This window comes from Bufo gargarizans, chromosome 5, assembly GCF_014858855.1.
Source record: "Bufo gargarizans isolate SCDJY-AF-19 chromosome 5, ASM1485885v1, whole genome shotgun sequence".
In the NCBI taxonomy this organism is placed as follows: domain Eukaryota; kingdom Metazoa; phylum Chordata; class Amphibia; order Anura; family Bufonidae; genus Bufo; species Bufo gargarizans.
This window is the reverse complement of record NC_058084.1, coordinates 450,689,013-450,711,310: the sequence shown is the minus strand read 5'-3', so window position 1 is coordinate 450,711,310 and position 22,298 is coordinate 450,689,013. Positions and strand designations below refer to the sequence as shown.

Genomic DNA, 22,298 nt, shown 5'->3' with positions numbered 1-22,298 from the left:
CATCCAGCATGGGTATATGTAAAATGACACCCCAAAACACATTCCCCAACTTCTCCTGAGTACGGCGATACCAGATGTGTCACACTTTTTTGCTGCCAAGGTGGGCAAAGGGGCACATATTCCAAAGTGCACCTTTCAGATTTTGCAGGCCATTTTTTACACATTTTTATTGCAAGGTACTTCTCACACATTTGGGCCCCTAAATTGCCAGGGCAGTATAACTACGCCACAAGTGACCCCATTTTGGAAAGAAGACACCCCAAGGTATTCCGTGAGGGGCATGGCGAGTTCCTAGAATTTTTTATTTTTTGTCACAAGTTAGTGGAAAATTATGATTTTTTTTTTTTTCTCTTTTTTCCTTACAAAGTCTCATATTTCACTAACTTGCGACAAAAAATAAAAAATTCTAGGAACTCGCCATGCCCCTCACGGAATACCTTGGGGTGTCTTCTTTCCAAAATGGGGTCACTTGTGGCGTAGTTATACTGCCCTGGCAATTTAGGGGCCCAAATGTGTGAGAAGAACTTTGCAATCAAAATGTGTAAAAAATGACCGGTGAAATCCGAAAGTTGCACTTTGGAATATGTGCCCCTTTGCCCACCTTGGCAGCAAAAAAGTGTGACACATCTGGTATCGCCGTACTCAGGAGAAGTTGGGGAATGTGTTTTGGGGTGTCATTTTACATATACCCATGCTGGATGAGAGAAATATCTTGGCAAAAGACAACTTTTCCCATTTTTTTATACAAAGTTGGCATTTGACCAAGATATTTTTCTCACCCAGCATGGGTATATGTAAAATGACACCCCAAAACACATTGCCCAACTTCTCCTGAGTACGGCGATACCAGATGTGTCACACTTTTTTGCTGCCAAGGTGGGCAAAGGGGCACATATTCCAAAGTGCAACTTTCGGATTTCACCGGTCATTTTTTACACATTTTGATTGCAAAGTACTTCTCACACATTTGGGCCCCTAAATTTCCAGGGCAGTATAACTACGCCACAAGTGACCCCATTTTGGAAAGAAGACACCCCAAGGTATTCCGTGAGGGGCATGGCGAGTTCCTAGAATTTTTTTGTTTTTGTCGCAAGTTAGTGGAATATGAGACTTTGTAAGGAAAAAAGAAAAAAAAAGAAAAATCATCATTTTCCGCTAACTTGTGACAAAAAATAAAAAATTCTAGGAACTCGCCATGCCCCTCACGGAATACCTTGGGGTGTCTTCTTTCCAAAATGGGGTCACTTGTGGCGTAGTTATACTGCCCTGGCAATTTAGGGGCCCAAATGTGTAAGAAGTACCTTGCAATCAAAATCTGTAAAAAATGGCCTGTGAAATCCGAAAGGTGCACTTTGGAATGTGTGCCCCTTTGCCCACCTTGGCTGCAAAAAAGTGTCACACATCTGGTATCGCCGTACTCAGGAGAAGTTGGGGAATGTGTTTTGGGGTGCCATTTTACATATAACCATGCTGGGTGAGAGAAATATCTTGGCAAAAGACAACTTTTCCTATTTTTTTATACAAAGTTGGCATTTGACCAAGATATTTTTCTCACCCAGCATGGGTATATGTAAAATGACACCCAAAAACACATTCCCCAACTTCTCCTGAGTACGGCGATACCAGATGTGTGACACTTTTTTGCAGCCTAGATGCGCAAAGGGGCCCAAATTCCTTTTAGGAGGGCATTTTTAGACATTTGGATCCCAGACTTCTTCTCACACTTTCGGGCCCCTAAAAAGCCAGGGCAGTATAAATACCCCACATGTGACCCCACTTTGGAAAGAAGACACCCCAAGGTATTCAATGAGGGGCCTGTCGAGTTCCTAGAAATTTTTTATTTTTTGCATAAGTTAGCGGAAATTGATTTTTTTGGTTTTTTTCTCACAAAGTCTCACTTTCCGCTAACTTAGGACATAAATTTCAATCTTTCATGGACTCAATATGCCCCTCAGCGAATACCTTGGGGTGTCTTCTTTCCGAAATGGGGTCACATGTGGGGTATTTATACTGCCCTGGCTTTTTAGGGGCCCTAAAGCGTGAGAAGAAGTCTGGAATATAAATGTCTAAAAATGTTTACGCATTTGGATTCCGTGAGGGGTATGGCGAGTTCATGGGAGATTTTATTTTTTGACACAAGTTAGTAGAATATGAGACTTAGTAAGAAAAAACAAAAACAAAAAAAAAATTTCCGCTAACTTGTGCCAAAAAAAATGTCTGAATGGAGCCTTACAGGGGGGGGTGATCAATGAAAGGGGGGGTGATCAATGACAGGGGGGTAATCACCCATATAGACTCCCGGATCACCCCCCTGTCATTGATCACCCCCCTGGTAAGGCTCCATTCAGACGTCCGTATAATTTTTACGGATCCATGGATCGGATCCGCAGAACACATGCGGACGTCTGAATGGAGCCTTACAGGGGGGTTATCAATGACAGGGGGTGATCAGGGTGATCACCCCCCTGTCACTGATCACCCCCCCTGTAAGGCTCCATTCAGACATCCGCATGATTTTTTACGGATCCATGGATACATGGATCGGATCCACAAAAAACATGCGGACGTCTGAATGGAGCCTTACAGGGGGGTTATCAATGACAGGGGGTGATCAGGGTGATCACCCCCCTGTCACTGATCACCCCCCCTGTAAGGCTCCATTCAGACATCCGCATGATTTTTTACGGATCCATGGATACATGGATCGGATCCACAAAAAACATGCGGACGTCTGAATGGAGCCTTACAGGGGGGTTATCAATGACAGGGGGTGATCAGGGTGATCAGGGTGATCGCCCCCTGTCACTGATCACCCCCCCCTGTAAGGCTCCATTCAGACATCCGCATGATTTTTTACGGATCCATGGATACATGGATCGGATCCACAAAAAACATGCGGACATCTGAATGGAGCCTTACAGGGGGGTTATCAATGACAGGGGGTGATCAGGGTGATCACCCCCCTGTCACTGATCACCCCCCCTGTAAGGCTCCATTCAGACATCCGCATGATTTTTTACGGATCCATGGATACATGGATCGGATCCACAAAAAACATGCGGACATCTGAATGGAGCCTTACAGGGGGGTTATCAATGACAGGGGGTGATCAGGGTGATCACCCCCCTGTCACTGATCACCCCCCCTGTAAGGCTCCATTCAGACGTCCGTATTATTTTTTACGGATCCATGGATACATGGATCGGATCCACAAAAAACATGCGGACGTCTGAATGGAGCCTTACAGGGGGGTGATCAATGACAGGGGGGTGATCAGGGAGTGTATATGGGTGATCACCCGCCTGTCATTGATCACCCCCTGTAAGGCTCCATTCAGACGTCCGCATGTGTTTTGCGGATCCGATCCATGTATCCATGGATCCGTAAAAATCATGCGGACGTCTGAATGGAGCCTTACAGGGGGGTGATCAATGACAGGGGGTGATCAGGGAGTGTATATGGGTGATCACCCCCCTGTAAGGCTCCATTCAGACGTCCGCATGTGCTTTGCGGATCCGATCCATGTATCCATGGATCCGTAAAAATCATGCGGACGTCTGAATGGAGCCTTACAGGGGGGTGATCAATGACAGGGGGGTGATCAATGACAGGGGGTGATCAGGGAGTGTATATGGGTGATCACCCGCCTGTCATTGATCACCCCCCTGTAAGGCTCCATTTAGACGTCCGTATGCGTTTTGCGGATCCGATCCATGTATCCGTGGATCCGTAAAAATCATACGGACGTCTGAACGGAGCCTGACAGGGGGGTGATCAATGACAGGGCGGTGATCAATGACAGGGGGGTGATCAGGGAGTTTATATGGGGTGATCATGGGTGATCAGGGGTTTATAAGGGGTTAATAAGTGACCGGGGGGGGTGTAGTGTAGTGTGGTGTTTGGTGCGACTGTACTGACCTACCTGAGTCCTCTGGTGGTCGATCCTAACAAAAGGGACCACCAGAGGACCAGGTAGGAGGTATATTAGACGCTGTTATGAAAACAGCGTCTAATATACCTGTTAGGGGTTAAAAAATTCGGATCTCCAGCCTGCCAGCGAACGATCGCCGCTGGCATGCTGGAGATCCACTCGCTTACCTTCCGTTCCTGTGAGCGCGCGCGCCTGTGTGCGCGCGTTCACAGGAAATCTCGCGTATCGCGAGATGACGCGTATATGCGTGACTGTGCGCCAGCCTGCCACCTCCGGAACGCACATGTGCGTTAGGCGGTCCGGAGGTGGTTAAAGGGGTTTTCCAGGATTACTATGGTCTTTAACATACACGCTCATGTCGTTGCTTACCTCAGCTACATCTTCTTCATGCTTTTTTTTTCACTTTGGACTCTCCTGACCCGTTTCCACCATGTAAATCAATCCCTCTGTTTTTTTCCATCCTGTATGTAGCACTTCCTGTTGCTGTATCCAACCAAACCCATGATGCACTTCTCCTTTCTCTGCCACACCTCTATCACCGCCCAACTAGGTTATAGCTCCTCCCACCCAGCTAGTTACATAGACACTTCCCTATCACTGCCCCGCCCATGGACATTACATCACAGGAAACAAGAAGGAACTGCATGGACATTGTCATGTGACCACAGCCCAGAACGGGAGATAGGAGCCATAAAGGGAAAATAAATACATTACAAAATGACAGCGACCTTCATAAATGATTATTTTGAAGGATGCTGAAGCCAACTGTAAACCCCCTTTATGATTGATACCTGGAGTGATGGTAGGCACTGGCTCAGGTGATGCATTGACTGCAGTCCATTCCAGCAGAAATCCCCTTTTGCTGATACTGTTGTCACTAAGGAACTGAATGGTCACTGTGCTACCGAAGGAGAAGAGGGAAGGAGGAGGAGCAACCCCGCAATATGTGCCTATTATATGAAAGTGGGTGTCGGGTCCATCAAATATCTGCAAGAGAAATACAAAACAATATAGAAACATAGAAACATAGAATGTGTCGGCAGATTAGAACCATTTGGCCCATTTAGTCTGCCCAATATACTGAATACTATGGATAGCCCCTGGCCCTATCTTATATGAAGGATGGCCTTATGCCTATCCCATGCATGCTTAAACTCCTTCACTGTATTTGCAGCTACCACTTCTGCAGGAAGGCTATTCCATGCATCCACTACTCTCTCAGTAAAGTAATACTTCCTGATATTACCGTATTTTTCGCCCCATAAGACGCACTTTTTCTTCCCCCAAAACAGGGGAGAAATGCCCCTGCGTCTTATGGGGCGAATGCTTGCCGTTTTACATCGCAAGCTGCGATGTAGATGCGAGCGGGGACTCGGGGAGGGACTGGGAGGAGGAGCTGGGGCCGGCAATAGCGGCGGGGCGGTGCAGTCAGTGTAGTATCCCCGCCCCGCCACTCCGGTATAGTAATATAAGATGTCATATTCATTTATTGGTTATTAAACATGTCCCCTCAGTCCTATTACTACCTTACATCCTAATCGCATCTGTAGAATTCATGCAGGCCGGGCGGGCGGCAGCAAGTCTTGTCATGTGCCTACTTTATGAATGAAGCAGGCGGCGCAGGCAAGTGACGTCACTGAGGGACGCGCCGGCCGCCCGCCTGGCCTGCCTGAATTCTACAGAAGCGATTAGGATGTAAGGTAGTATTAGGACTGAGGGGGCATGTTTAATAACCAATAAATGAATATGACATCTTATATTTGTATACTGGCGGCGGCGGCAGGGGGGGGGGGCGGGGGCGATCTGTGGATGGCACAGTTATGGGCTGGGGGGTCTGTGGATGTCACTGTTATGGGCTGGGGGGGTCTGTGGATGTCACTGTTATGGGCTGGGGGGGTCTGTGGATGTCACTGTTATGGGTTGGGGGGGTCTGTGGATGGCACATATATAACAGTGCCACCCACAGATCCCCCCAGCCCATAACAGTGCCAGCCACAGATCCCCCCCTGTAACAGTGCCAGCCACAGATCCCCCCCTGTAACAGTGTCCGTCATCCACAGATCCCCCCCCCATAACAGTGTCCGTCATCCACAGATCCCCCCCATAACAGTGTCCGTCATCCACAGATCCCCCCCATAACAGTGTCCGTCATCCACAGATCCCCCCATAACAGTGTCCGTCATCCACAGATCCCCCCCATAACAGTGTCCGTCATCCACAGATCCCCCCCATAACAGTGTCCGTCATCCACAGATCCCCCCCATAACAGTGTCCGTCATCCACAGATCCCCCCCATAACAGTGTCAGTCATCCACAGATCCCCAGTAATAGTGCCATCCACAGACCACCATTAGTTCCAAACCCACCAAACACACAGCACACCTTTTTGGTTAAAAAAAATTTTCTTCTTATTTTCCTCCCCAAAAACCCAGGTGCGTCTTATAGGGCGAAAAATACAGTACTTTTACACCTTTGCCCCTCTAATTTAAAACTATGTCCTCTTGTAGCAGTTTTTCTTCTTTTAAATATTCTCTCCTCTTTTACCTTGTTGATTCCCTTTATGTATTTAAAGTTTCTATCATATCCCCTCTGTCTCGTCTTTCTACCAAGCTATACATGTTAAGGTCCTTTAATCTTTCCTGGTAAGTTTTATCCTGCAATCCATGTACCAGTTTAGTAGCTCTTCTCTGAACTCTCTCCAAAGTATCAATATCCTTCTGGAGATATGGTCTCCAGTACTGAGCACAATACTCCAAATGAGGTCTCACTAGTGCTCTGTAGAGCGGCATGAGCGCCTCCCTCTTTCTACTAGTAATGCCTCTCCCTATACACCCCAGCATTCTGCTAGTATTTCCTGCTGCTCTGTGACATTGTCCGCCTACCTTTAAGTCTTCTGAAATAATGACCCCTAAATCCCTTTCCTCAGATACTGAGGTTAGGACTGTATCACTGATTTTATATTCTGCTCTTGGGTTTTTACGCCCCAGGTGCATTATCTTGCACTTATCAACAATAAATTTTAGTTGCCAGATTTTTGACCATTCCTCTAGTTTTCCTAAATCCGTTTCCATTTGGTGTATCCCTCCAGGAACATCAACCCTGTTACAAATCTTTGTGTCATCAGCAAAAAGACACACCTTACCATCAAGGCCTTCTGCAATTTCGCTGATAAAGATATTAAACAATATGGGTCCCAGAACAGATCCCTGAGGTACCCCACTGGTAACAAGACCATGGTCTGAATATACTCCATTGACTACAACCCTCTGTTGTCTGTCCCTCAGCCACTGCCTAATATCATACAAAAATAAGAACAAATATAATTATAATACACAAAACGTAATATGAAAAAACATTTCTAGCACAAGCTGAAAGGGGTAATCCAAAACGAAACTTTAACAGACTTCTGCAGAGTGGCTGGACCTGAGGTGGGGTTCATACTTACCTGGTTCTTGCCACTGGATTCCAGCTGCATCACTTGACAGAGGCCTCAGTAGGTCCTGGGTCTCTGGCAATGAACATCCTGTTGATGGGTGTCACGTGACCACTGCAGCCAATCAGTGACCGCAGTGGTGACCAATCACCCATGCGGCACCTCATTGGGTCACATTCTGCATGGGTGATTGGCTGCAGTGGTCACGTGACACCCATAAACACGATGTTGATTCCTGATGACTGGAGATCAGTGGGGACCAGATATCTAACTGCTGGTCCAGCCACTCTGAAGGGTCTTGAAGGGTTTGGGGCAATGTTTAAAGGGAACTTATCACCATGAAAATGCAATGTAAGGTACATGTGCACATCTATGTGTAAAGAGGACACTTCAAACATCTGTAATTTAAATTGATGGTATTCTTTATTTTCTGGCTGGCAATGTCATTACATCCATTCGCCCCTAGGTGGTGCTGTGACCACATAGTATATATAGGGTGTGTGTGTGTGGGGGGGGGGGGTGTCTAGCTGAGGGAGTTGAGTGTAGAGAATGTAGCTGGTGAGAGGAGGAAGAAGCAAGTCCATGGAGGAGGAGACAGACCAAATTCACCATGTAACGGCTGTACTTCCCTCTGGGCCCTGATCAAGCCTGGAGAAGATATCTGCAGAGGACCAGCACCAGACAGCGAGTCTATACACCGAGATGCTAGGAGACTAGTGAGGGTAACAGCTAACTAAGGCTTATGGACCTCATTAGCACCAGTGACCAGGAGAAGCTTACAGAGTGCATGGACACAACCAGACAACTTAGGCCAAGTTGTCATTATTACTAACTTAACCTTCCGGGTGGTAGTGAGAAAACATAAAATCCATTTCTAGAGGAGTTTCCTGCCAAATAATGAAGCAGATGTGTTTGCCTGCCGTGAGGGGGACGCCCTTAAAGGAAAACTCCTAGATAAACAATTATTAGCTTCTTTAGTGCCAGTGTGCTGTGAAGTAAATGAGGGATTATCACCAGAATCCTTGCCTGTAAAGAGTCTACTCCAAAAAGGACCATTCCTCATAGACATTTGCCACTACCAGATAATAGAATACCACTGAACTCTTTATGCATACAAAAGCTGGCCATTGATGAACTGTACCAACTGTCCAGAGAATACTGATCTTCAGTAAATGTTCAATTGGTTTACAATTACTGACTCCTCATTATTACCACTACTACTCTCAACATTTGCACGTAACGGTGCTGGGATCACGAACCAGGGGCCCAGCCACAAGCACCCTAAATAGGGTTGCCACCCGTACCGGAATGACCCGGACAGTCCGGGTTTGTAATCCTGTGCCCGGGTACAAGCCTTTCTCAGACCCGGGCACAGCGATCAGCTGGGAGTGATGCGATGCTAGCCTAGGGCGGCGCTGACTTCAGACATGCCCACCCTCACTCCCTTCTGTTCGGGTTTGGCTTTAAGAAAAGGTGGCAACCCTAACTCTAAACATCACCACCATCAAGGGCACCTCAACCAACATCTGGCTGGTGTTCCCTGCAACAGAGAGTGCCCCGGAAGATTTCGTGCCGTCTTTCCATCCACTGCACTGCCGACGCAGGGAGGCTGTGCTAACCGTGAGTATAAATGAACTACTACCCCCATCAGCCCACTGTCACCTCACGTGTTTTCCCCTGCGGTCCGGCACGCTGCACATGCAACATGTTATAGAGCAGGAGGAGCTGAGCAGATTGATATATAGTTTTATGGGAAAAGATTCAGTAGAACTTGTATTTTATACATTTATATTCCTGCATAGCCTTCCCTCTATGACTGTGTATGCAGAGAGAGCTGTCAATCACTGATAGGTCCGCCTCCTGGACTTCACAGCCCAGAATGAGCAGAGATATAAATGTATAAAATACAAGTTTTACGGAATCTTTTCCAATAAAACGATATATCAATCTGCTCAACTTTTCCTGCTCTATAACAAGATGCTTGCAGCTCAGACACCATGTCCAACATTACAGGTTTCCTTTAAAGAAGTCCGTGTCTGCTCTACTGACATGTCTATTTCATTAAATATCCCCCATAAAATGACAAAACCACAGCATTTTTTTTAGAACTCTGTATTGTACCATCCCTCTGTTGTTCCTCCCTGGAAACAATTATGAATAAATTGACAATTAGGTGTTACTATTTCCCTTGTCATTAGGGTATATCCCAACACAATCTGATTGGACAGTGTCCGTCTACGGGCACACCCTATTGCCAAGGGGAAGGTAACATGCAGTTATCAATTTATTCATACATTTTTAGGCAGAATAACAGAGGAATAGTGTAACTTGCAGTTCTAGGAAGAGATGGTCAGAAATGTTATTGTATGTAGAATGCAATCTTTACCTATGCCACAGATTTTATAAATTGCAGTACCATTTATGTTTTTACAAGGTAAAGGAAGTTCATGTCAATTTTATAATACACTAGGGCAGAATTCATAATGTATATACCATCATTTGTAATGAAGAAAAATACCTCTTCAGTAGTGATGGACGAACATCGGCCGGGACGATTCGCAAACGTGATCACGCGAATGCGGTCAAATGTTTGTGAACCGCAAGTTCGCGGCGGGCCCCCTTCACTTTAATGGCAGGCGAACCAGAAAAACCTTCAGGTCATATTTGCAGCCACCAAATACTTACTAGAAGTGCACAAATAGTCCCACAACATGGACAGTGACATATCAGAGGGGGATCAATGACAAAAATTCCCTAAAAAAATATGTATTTTAATCATGGGCCATTTTTATGCGTCTCAAAGGGAAATTCTCAAGAATGAGCCCTGCTGGAGCACAGAAATTTTTTATTTTAGGCCACGGGAGTACGGGCCCTAAAAATTTGTAATTCACCTGACATAAAATAAATTGTGATTGGACGTATATTATAAATATGTGGCTGGACGTATATTAGACGGTCATTGGATATCAATTTTACTGCAGGCCAGTACAAATACATGTCAAATACATATGTTTAAAAGAACTAAAAATATTAAATTGGATTAAAAACATGGCTAACAAAATCCCCCCTCTTGAAAAAAAAAAACGATGGTAATAGGTGAAATTCAATTAAACGTGGTCGTCACAGGTGTTAAATTCCTCAGAGATCCATGCCTCATTTATTTTTAGACATGTGAGGTAGTCAACACTGTCGTGAGCTAGGCGAGTGCGCTTATCGGTCACGATCCCCCCTGCTGCGCTGAACATCCTTTCGGACAGGACACTCAACGAAGGGCAAGCCAAGAGTTCCATGGCAAATTGTGCCAGCTCTGGCCACAGGTCAAGCCTGCACACCCAGTAGTCCAGGGGTTCCTTGCTTCTCAGAGCGTCCACATCGGCCGTTAACCCGATGTAGTCAGACACCTGTCGGTCTAGGCGTTCCCTGAGGCTGCATCCGGAGGGCGGCTGTTGATAGGTTGGCTGCAAGAATAATCTCATATCTGAAGTGACCAACACATCTTCAAACCACCCTCTTCTTGCATGCACGGTAGGATTGGTACCCACACCTGTTTCTCTTTGGGTGGAAATTCCTCTGCCAGTGCCCGCAACAGCAGAATGCAGCATCTCTCGCAGCAAGGCTGGAAATGCTGCATTCTGACAGCCCTCTGTGATGCTGGTAACATGTCCGCCATTTTTTGTTTGTACCGGGGGTCTAAGTACGTTGCCACCCAGTACAGGTCCTTGCCCATTATGCTTTTTATACGGGGGTCCCTCTTCAAACACTTGAGCATGAAGGCCCCAATTTGCACTAAATTGGAAGCGGTGGAGCGCCCTGGCTCCTGCTCATCGCCCAGGAGAATGTTGTCCTCGGTCTCCTCCCCCCAGCCACAGACAACACCAGGGATCCCCGAAAAGTTTAAAGTCCCCCTCAAAGCCTGCCTTTCTTGCTCCTCCTCCTCTCCCCCCAGCCACCATCCTCCTCTGACTCTTCTTCAGACTCCTGCTGACTTGTCTCAGATGGAGTAGCCCCCCCTGGGAATTCATTAAGCATTGTGACTTCCTCATCTTCCAGCTCCTGCTCCTCAACGGCTTGACCAATGACACGACGCAATGCACGCTCCAGAAAGAAGGCGTAAGGTACGATGTCACCGATGGCGTCCTGGCTGCGACTGACCAGTTTGGTGATCTCATCAAATGGCCGCAGAGGTCTGCATGCGTCGCGCATGAGCAGCCACTGGAACAGTGAAAAGAAACCAAGCTCCCCAGAACCTGTCCTGCTGCAGAGTTTGTACAGGTAGTCGTTAACGGCACGTTGCTGCTGGAGCAGCCTATCAAGCATATACAAGGTGGAATTCCAGCGCGTCGGGCAGTCACAAATCAGATGTCTGACGGGCAAGTGGTGTCGCTGCTGAATGTCAGCAAGGCGAGCCATGGCCGTGTAGGATCTTATAAAATGGCCAGAGATTTTCCTGGCCTGCCGCAAGACATCCCCGGGGTATTTGGCAACGAATCGCTGCGCGACTAAGTTCAGGACGTGTGCCATGCACGGCACGTGTGTCATTTTGCCCTGTTTCAGTGCGCTCAGCAGATTGGCACCGTTGTCGCACACCACTTTACCAACTGTCAAATTGAGCGGGGTTAGCCACTGATCGGCCTGTGACCGCAAAGCTGAAAGCAGTGCAGGACCGGTGTGGCTCTTGGCTTCCAGGCATAACACCCACAGCACAGCATGGCAACGTCTCACCTGGGATGTCGAATAGGTTCTGGGGACCTTGGAGGGCACAGCGGAAGAGGCGGTAGCAGTGGAAAAGGAGGCGTCAGCCAAGGAGGAGACGGAGGATGGAGTAGGAGGAGAAGAAGAGGCAGGCCTGCATGCTATCCGTGGCGGTAACACCAAATCTACACGGGTGCCACGGGTTACATGCTTGACAGCCATCAGAAGGCTTACCCAGTGGGCAGTAAAAGTTATGTACCTTTCCTGCCCGTGTTTGCTAGACCACGTGTTTGTGTTCAGATGTATCTTGGCACTGACACTGTGTGCCAGAGATATATTCACTTGCCGCTGAACATTGCCATATAGCTCTGGGATGCCCTTCTGGGAGAAATATTTACTTCCGGGGACCTTCCATTGCGGTGTGCCAATGGCCACAAAATTTTTAAAGGCCTCCGAGTCCACTAGTTTATATGGCAGTAGTTGGCGGGCTAGCAGTTCTGACAAGAGAGCGGTCAGCCATTGGGCAAGAGGGTTATCCGGCGTCATCAACTTTTTACGTTCAAACATTTGGGCCACGGAAGCCTGCCTTTTCTAGATGAACGCGACGACGGCACGGTGGAAGGTGGAGTGGAGGACAAATGGGAGGAGAGAGGAAAAGGAGAAGAGGCAGGACGTGGAGCGCCGGGAGTGTGGCTTTGTGGGTTCTGACGGCGTTGCTCCCACTGGGCTCGGTGATTGGAGGCCAGGTGGCCTCTTAAGGTGGTCATCCCTAGGTGAGTGTTGGGCTTACCGCGACTTATGAGTTGACAGGACAGGCTGCAGATGGCAACATCAGAGCCATGTGCCAGCGTCCTGGGAGCACCAGATGTGACCGTGCATGGTGGATGGCTCGCTCCAGATACATTTGCCGTCTGCTTTTTTCCTCCTGTGCACTGCGAGTTCTGCCTGCTTCTCCTCCTTCTACCCCCTATCTGCTGCTCCATCTCTCCCTCTGAACTCCCCTCCTCTTCCACTCTTGTGGGCACCCACGTGACGTCCATCAACACGTAATCATCGTCACCTTCACCACCACTGACATTTGAGATCTCGGAGTAGGCAGCAACAGCAGGGACCTCCGTCCTTGGGCTGATCTGGGTACTGTCGTCAGACTGCTGGGTGGCGGCGGTTCCTACCTCCTCTTCCTCATCCGATGCCAAGAATGGCTGCGCATCAGTAAGTCAGTAAGGTTTGGGAATGAATGGGAAAATAATTCCTCTGACTCGAGTGGAGGGGCTATGGTGGTGGTGGTGTCTTTGGGAGTGCACACAGCAGAGAGTGAGGAGGGTGCAGATACAGAGGATGAGGAGGGTGCAGAAGCGGAAGGCTGAGTGCAGGGGCGGACTGGGCCGGGGGGCAGGGAGGCAATTGCCCCCCAGGCCTCCCTAAATAAACGGCCGCTGGGCCGCCCGTCTAAAAAAAAAAATTTTTTTTTTTTATTCTTCAGGGCCGCACCGCCGATCACCACAGGCGGCGCGGCCCTGGATGTAATTGCGGCCGCTGTGTGCTGTGGGGCAGGGGAGGGAGAGGCGTGTCCCTCCCCTGTTCTTCTGATAGGCCGCAGGCACTAATGCCTGCAGCCTATCAGAGGCCGGCTCAGGAAGCGCGATGACGTCATTATCATCGCGACGCCTGAGCCGGCAGCACACGCTGCTGATGGAGGTAAGTATTTTTTTATTATTTTTTCTTCTTTGCGGAGATCTGTCACTATGGGGGGGGCGGAGATCTGTCACTATGAGGGGGAGATCTGGCAGTATGGGGTGCACTATAAGGGGAGCTGGCACTATGGGGCGCACTATAGGGGGAGCTGGCACTATGGGGGGCACTATAAGGGGAGCTGGCACTATGGGGCGCACTATAGGGGGAGCTGGCACTATGGGGGGGGTACTATAGGGGGAGCTGGCACTATGGGGGGGACTATAGGGGGAGCTGGCACTATGGGGTGCACTATAGGGGGAGCTGGCACTATGGGGGGCACTGTAGGGGGAGCTGGCACTATGGGGGGCACTGTAGGGGGAGCTGGCACTATGGGGGGCCTATAGGGGGAGCTGGCACTATGGGGGGCCTATAGGAGGAGCTGGCACTATGGGGGGGGTACTATAGGGGGAGCTGGCACTATGGGGGGTACTATAGGGGGAGCTGGCACTATGGGGGGGACTATAGGGGGAGCTGGCACTATGGGGTGCACTATAGGGGGAGCTGGCACTATGGGGGGCACTGTAGGGGGAGCTGGCACTATGGGGGGGCCTATAGGGGGAGCTGGCACTATGGGGGGAGGGCTTATAGGGGGAGCTGGCACTATGGGGGGCCTATAGGAGGAGCTGGCACTATGGGGGGGTACTATAGGGGGAGCTGGCACTATGGGGGGGTACTATAGGGGGAGCTGGCACTATGGGGGGGACTATAGGGGGAGCTGGCACTATAGGGGGAGCTGGCACTATGGGGGGCACTGTAGGGGGAGCTGGCACTATGGGGGGCACTGTAGGGGAGATGGCACTATGGGGGGCCTATAGGGGGAGCTAGCACTATGGGGGGAGGGCTGGCACTATTGGGGGAGCTGGCACTGTGGGGGCATTTCTTACTGGCACATTATGGGGGGGCACCATGGGGGAGAGGAGCACTATGGGGGTAACTGGGGGCTCTAAAGGGGCTTTTTTTTTTATTATTGGCACATTCTGGGGGGCACTATAGGGGAGAGCAGCACTATGGGGCATCTGGTGCTACTATAGGGGCATTATTTGGGGGCACTATGGGGAAGTGGGGGCTCTAAAGGGGCCTTTTGTATTGGAACATTATGGGGGGCACTATGGCATTTGGTGGCACTAAGGGGGCATTTTTTACTGGCACATTATGGAAGGCACTATAGGGGAGAGCGGCACTATGGGGGAGTGGAGCACTATTGGGGCATATGGTGGCACTAAGAAGGGGCATTTTTTTACTGGTACATTGTGGGGGAGAGGAGCACTATAGGGGCATCTGCTGGGGGCACTAAGGGGCATTTTTTTACTGGCATATTATGGGGACACTATGGGGAAGGGGGAGAGGAGCAGTATGAGGGCATTTACTGGGGCACTATATAGAGGTATTTTATACTGGCATACATTATGGGGACATTAGCTCAACTGCGGGCACTAAGCGGGGGTATTTCATGTACTGTCATATTATAGGGAAAATTAGTACTACTAGGGGGTATTATGGGGAGCTTTACTACTACTAGGGGCTATGAAGAACATGATTACTAGGGCACTATAGGGGCATTATTACTACTAAGTGTGCTCTGGCAGAGAATCATTTCTATTGGTGGGATTTTGGGGAGCATTGTTACTTTGGGGGCACCCTGGCATAGTATCAGCTTAGCACTATTATTTTTGGGGGACATTATCTTTATACTATTAGTGTCTGGGCGCAGTTATTTTTTAGAGCGCTGTGTGCCAATAATTGTTTAAGGGGGCACTATCTGTGTGGTAGTAGTATTTCCAGGCGGACTGTTTCTGCAGTATAGTATTGGGGGCATAGCGGGTACAGTATTGGGGGCACTATCTGTGTGGTAGTTTGTATTTCCAGGGGGACTGTTTCTGCAGTATAGTATTGGGGGTGGCAGGAAACTAATGTCTGTTTCTCAATCTCTGCAGAGAAGGGAGATGGCAGAAAAATCATCATGGCGGTCTGGTCTGAATGGAGGAAATGAGGAAAGAGAACGTCTACAACAAAGGTGACATCACTGGATGTAAGAGGTATGTGGTGCTATGTAGGAGAGGAGATGCTCCGGCTCCTCCTCCTGCCATTTGCAGAAGGAGGATTCAGAACTGGGTGAGGATGACGAAAGGGGGCAGCAGGCCACGGGCAGGTGGCAGATGGTGGGGGGAACCACAGGCCTTGAGCAGGATCAGGGTAGGGAGGAGAGCGGAGGAGCTTCCTGGCTGTAGCTTGTTATATAAGCAGGCAGTGCAGCCAGGACGGCCTCCCCTCTCCGTATGATGTGTAGAGACAGGCCGCAACTATAAAATGTCAGCTGTACAGTGTGTGTTGGGAGTGGCCTATTATATGTAGGAGGGGCTTTTAATGATGGGCGGGGCTAAAAATGGGCCACTTGACTAGATTTGCCCCCCAGGACTAAGGCTGCCAGTCCTCCCCTGGCTGAGTGAGCCACTCAACCAACTGTGGTGCGTCCTTTGAAGTAATTGCACGCACCTTCTGCAACTTCCCACTTAGGCTCCGGCCTGGTGCACCTGCCCGAGCTCTACCACCCCTGCGGAATGGCCTGCCTCTTCCTCTGCCTGTCATTTTCAAAATGACCCTGTGACAAAGTCCCTATAGAAGAGCAGTATTTGTAGAAGCAGGTATATCGCAGGCATCAATCAATATTTGGTGGAAGCCGTTATATCAAGCCCCTTAATCAATATTTGGTGGAAGCCGTTGTATCGCAGGCCTCAATCTATATTTGGTGGAAGCAAGTATATCAATCCCCTCTATCAGTATTTTGTGGAAACAGTTATATAGAACCCCTTAATGAGTATTGCTGCACAATACAAATGCAATATAATATACTTTCTATGTTAGAAAGTATATTATAAGTATATCACACCCCTCAGTATGTCACACCTATCGATAGCACACCTATACCAGTCCTTAAAAGGACTTTTGTAGCCCTATTAGCTAGCGTTTGGTGTCAATATACTCTCTAACAGTCTGTCCCTGCTCCACACAGCAACCTCTCCCTACACTGGCAAAACACAGAATGTAAAATGGCAGCCAGATCGGGTTTATTTATAGGGTAGGGGGTATGTCCATGTGCTGAAACCTCTCAATTGGCTGTCCTGTCCCACCTGATGGATGTGTCATGGGTCAAAGTTCTGCACAAAGCAAAAGAATATGGCGCTGGTGGACATCGCCATATGTTCGCCTGTTCGGCGAACTGCGAACAAGCAAAGTTCGCAGCGAAATGACCACTAGGCAAACCGCAAGGCCATCTCTACTCTTCAGCACCACCAATAGCAGGGGTGTAGCTATAGGGGAAACGGCTGCTACTGGGCCTTGAACTCAGAAGGGGCCCACCTGTGATGAGGACTGAAATAATTTACTGTCAGGGCCCCCTCAACAGTATTATACAATGACATACCGTAATATACTGTATAGTGACATGACATACAGTATATACGTGTAGGAAAGGACGGAGTGGGTGCCGAGCCTGGTCTGAGAGAGCGATCTTGACTACCCACAGGAGTGAGGGTTGCACGGGAGAAGGGGGTAGATGGGGGCCCATTCAAAAATTTGTTGTAGGGCCCAGTCAGTTCTAGATAAGCCACTGACCAATAGGTAGTTACCCTGTTAGTCAACCTTTCAGAGAGCCTTGGAACATGATCTGGGTAATCAATCAAACCAGACACCCATCTGTTTCCCAGGAAGAATTGCTTTAAAGTTTCTAAGAGTCCTGTATTTTCCAGGATCATCCTGTATTTTCCAAGACAATTTCAACAAGTTTGGTTTGTCCCAGTCCAAAAAAAATGGGCGAGGCTTGTGTAAACTCCACCCAGAAGTGGGCCTCTGGGACAATTGGGCATACTTGGGGTGGGGCTTAAGTGGCCTGAATTTACAAACACAAGTTTTGGTACCTTTTGTGAGCTATGATTTGTAAGGTGACAATAAACTTTTGACGTTATCCACACATATCAATCAGATAGATTAATCCCAGACCAACATGGATTTTCTTCTAAATGGACTTTACAAATTTTACTGATTTCCCATTTTGTTTATTAATAGCATATCTACAGGTCTTGTCTGATATTGTAGGTTTGGGTCCCAACTCTGGGGCCTTCATCAATCTTAAAAAACAGCGGCCAGCATCCCGTAGAGGTCAATGTAGAAAGGTTGTGTTGAAGTGTATGGAGATTACATCTGGGCATTGGCAAATGGAGATTGCTAGACTCCCTGCACTCAATAGATGAGAGTCCCATGGGTGGGACCTGCTGCTTTCAGGTATTTATGGCCTAACCTGTGGTTGGGCCATAAATGCCTAAGGTAGGAATATCCCACCATAACAAAATCAAAAGAGTCTTATCCTAAAAGGTAATAAATTAGTAAGAAACTTACTTGTAGTTTGTCAAATCTGCAGGTTGCCTGGTCTTCAATGTCGATCTCCAAAATTCTAATCTCAATGATATGGCCCGATTCCACGTTAACTTTCCAAATGTAGTTAGAATGGTGCGGGTACTGCCGGGGCCACAGCGGAGATGCAATTTGTCCATAAGTGCCTTCTATATTGTTCCCAAATACTAAAGGTAATTGAATACAAATTGATGAAATGTCACATACAGAGATGACGTCTACTTCATGTAATTGCAGTTGAGACTGCAAGCTTTCAAAAACTCAATTTTACTTTTAAGGGGTTGCACAAAATTAGAAAAACAGTGCCATGTTTGTCTACAGGTTGTTGATGGTATTGTAACTCTGACCCTTTCACTTTGAATGAATAATCATAATGACCACTCAAGCCATTGGGAAGGGCACCATGTTACGATAAGATATGGTCCCAAGTTAAATTGTTTCCTCTGATAGCAAGCACTTTCACCTCTTCGATCTGTGATGCAAGATGATGTTCTAGGGAAGTCCAACCGTCACTGCTTCTCCCGACTCAATAAATCTAACATACATTACAGTCCAGATTAAGGTTGGTGGAAGCTGTCATCCCACCTCTGGGTCTTGGACTACAACTGATTCCCAGGGGCGTAGCTATAGGGAGTGCAGAGGTAGCTGTTGCTACCGGGCCCATGACCCTGAGAGGGCCCAAAGACTCTTGTGCAACATAAGAAGACACCGGTATTATAGAACGTCCATGCTGGTCAAATTACACCTCTGGTTTGAGGGAAGGGGTTAGATCAAGAATTTGGCATGGGGGAGGGGGTGCTGTTTCAATTATTGCATCAGGCAGCACGAAGGCTATGTGCTTCTGGGGCCCTGGCCACAAAGCACTGAGGGAAGAGGGGCCCAAGCTGAACTTTGGGAGCATGGCCCATGAGCCTTTAGCTACGCCCCTGCTGATTCTCTATTGTAATCACACATAGAACTGATGGCCGTGTATGCACGTGGACCTCCACAGTCAAGTTTTTTGGAGTTATGCAGACATCTGATACACTAAATGAAGTAATCTTGTAACTATTACTAAAAGTGAAGAGAACCATTTATGGCCACCTCTTCTTGGCTGAATAAGGTTGCCTGAGAACTGGGGGTCGCAATGTTGAGTGGTGTATACACTACCTGTATAAATTCTGGGGATGCAAAGCTGTGAAATGTTGAATCCCATAGCAAATATTTGAAAGGCACCCATCACTGTGCATCCAGTGGTGCAGGCTGCAGGTCCTTTTGGCCTGTCGACCAATTTGGCAAATAGCCAACGTTAGATAGAAAACCAATTAGGTTGTAATTTTAACAGCCTGGTTGTAAGAACAGGTCCTTAATATGGTGAAGACCCAGGGGCACATGCCCCTTTTGCCCTCCTTTCAATCCAGCCCCCAATCTATATGCTGTTGGTGTTGACAATCATCCAACTACTCTGTATCCAAGCTATGACTATCCTTTCACCTTCCAACTTACAAGAATGTCTTGACCATGCTGCTTCGTTACTAAAGAGGGCACCAACCAAGAAAAATGTAGCATCAAATGCATGTACTGTATGTAACTCATGGACCTGGTGTGTCTGCCCCAGCGGAGCTGCTCTTACAGACTGTCTATAATATGACGTCCGCATGCCCCATTAGAATAACAACCCCTTTGATCACAAGGGACAGAAAAATACCTGGGAGGTTTGTTTGGAGGAGTAATTAGTATCTGACACCACAATATGTTTAAATGGTAACGTACCTTTGCCTGTATGTGGGATGTTACCTTATACCCTCTCAGTCATTCTGATGATACCACATAGACAGTGGCAGAAATGGGTTCGGGATAGCAATTAGGGAAAGGATATGGGTTGTCTAAGATAGAATCTATACAGAGCCATATTTACAACAAGGCACATGAGGGCAGGTGCCTAGGGTACCAGAAAGGAAGGGGGCAGGGCGGCAGCACTTCATAAGGAAACAATTTGATTAGTAGAGACATGGTGGGATAAATGGACCTTTGAAAAACTGCAGAATACATAAACATAGTAACATAAGGGATCATTTACTAATCTGAAATATACCGAGGGCAAGTTCTCCCCGCTCACGCCAGGTCTAAAAGTGTGGGCATGGCGGGGAAGGGGATGGGCCGATAGACCCATCTCATTTACCATTTTCTACGTCTGTGTTAGGCGTAGAAAATTATCTAAATGTAAGACAGCTCGGAAGCCGTCTTACATTTACAACTGGCAGAGGATCCGCCGAAGTTATAGAGAGACTGGCGCCTCTTCATTACATCGGTGGATCCACCGCCAACTATGAGGCTTTATTAAGAATGGTGTCTAAAACCCCGGTCTTAATAAATGTGCCCCATAGATCGTACGGCTAAAAAAAGACAAACGTCCATCCAGTTTAGCCTGTTATCCTGCAAAGTCTTTCAGGGTGAGCACTTATGAGGGGCAGGATGTTTTTTTTACAGGGTTTGAGAGATTGTTGCTTCATCAACCATGGATTCTGCCAACAAAGTCTGAACCATCACTTTCTTCGACATTAGCGATCAGGCCACGGTGGTGAGTCTAATAACATGCTGGAGGTTAGTATTTCTACCTGCTTTCCCTGTCCATCCTGAATGGATGTGGTCATCATATAGATTGTCTATTTTCTGACTGATATTTTTTTAATAATGAGGACTAAAAAATTACAGCGGACATTTATTAAGACCGGCGTATTACATGCCGGTCTTAATCTGTACCCGGCTGGCGTCAGATGCACTTCTTAATAATTGTAGTGCATTTGCGCAGGTATGTCTATTCCACACTGCCCACTACCCGCTCCACGTACTTTTTGGAAAAGTGGCCAGCAGGGCTCTAAAATCTCCAAATTTTTTGACTGTTTGCTGCCAGTTTTCTGTTGTACAAGGGTGGATAAATGCTCCCACATTTTTTCAAAAAGTCATAGGCCAGTGTGGATGATACATCTCTCATTGAATTTCTGGTTTAAATTTGTTGATTTACTTTTATTGTTATCTCTCATCTAAAATGTAAGGTCATTGACACTTTTATTGTGTATTTTCAGAACAGATGGCAATTACTTGAATGCACATACTTACAGTGGGAGAAAGTGGCTTGAAATCCAGAGCCGCTGCCAGAAGCATCAGACACAAACTTTACCCAAAGTATATGACCAACGATGGAGGTGACATTACTTGGCAATGTGTTTCCACAGAAACGTCCGAAGAAGAGGCCTGTGTCATTTCCTTCTCTAATTTCCACATAATCACTTGAACAGTTGTCGCTCAGCTGGAGTGAGAATGACCTGAAGGCGGCACAATACGGGAAGGTTATAGAAGGATAGAACAATTCACCAAATCAGGCATATCCTTCAACAATGCTAAGCTTTTGGAGCTAAGTAAGCAGGGTAGTTTGGGGCTTGGGCACTGTACCCTGTAAGCTAAGCAATACACAACAGCCTCAAATAAATATTAACATACAGCACCCTAAGGGCCTGTACACCGTGGCAGGAACCATTGCAGCTTCTGCCCCAGTTGTTCACTTTAGATGCTGCAGACCCGCTAGCAGCTTAGCTCCATAGAATGGACCTATCCTGCGAGGGGACAACTGCCACAGCTTCAACATGTTCACACACAGCCCCAAGAAGGGACATGGCTGCAAACTGCAGCGCTGCCTCCCCCTGTTTTAAATGTTTTCAGACACTATGGGGGTCATTTATTAAGACTGGCATTTTAGATGGCGGTCTTAACAGCCGCGCTGGCGGTGATCTTCAAAAGTTATGAAGAGGCGCAGGTCTCTACATAACTTCTACCACCACCACCATTCTAAATCTACGAAAGCTTCCTTGCTGGTGTAGATTTAGACCATTTTCTATGCCTAAAAAACACCTATGCCCACTATTGTAGACCTGGCGCGAGCGGGGAAAAGTCGCAGATTGAGGCACAAATAACCTTTGCACCGCAATCTGCACCAGAAATACGCCTAAGGCTACTTTCCTCATGCATTCTGAATGGAAAGAGATCAGTTCAGGATGCATCAGGATGTCTTCCGTTCCAGGCAGCATTTCGTTTTGTGACCGGACACAAAACTGCTGCAATCTG

At 47.7% G+C, this 22,298-nt stretch overlaps 1 protein-coding gene across 1 annotated transcript in view; it reads right to left on the bottom strand.

The window, feature by feature from the left end:
- CUBN (cubilin) overlaps positions 1 to 22,298 on the bottom strand; it is a 231,021-nt gene that overhangs the window by 83,452 nt on the left and 125,271 nt on the right. Inside the window, 3 exon segments of the mRNA XM_044294650.1 lie at positions 4,723 to 4,918; positions 18,183 to 18,364; positions 21,297 to 21,502. Coding sequence (XP_044150585.1) covers positions 4,723 to 4,918; positions 18,183 to 18,364; positions 21,297 to 21,502 — 584 coding nt within the window.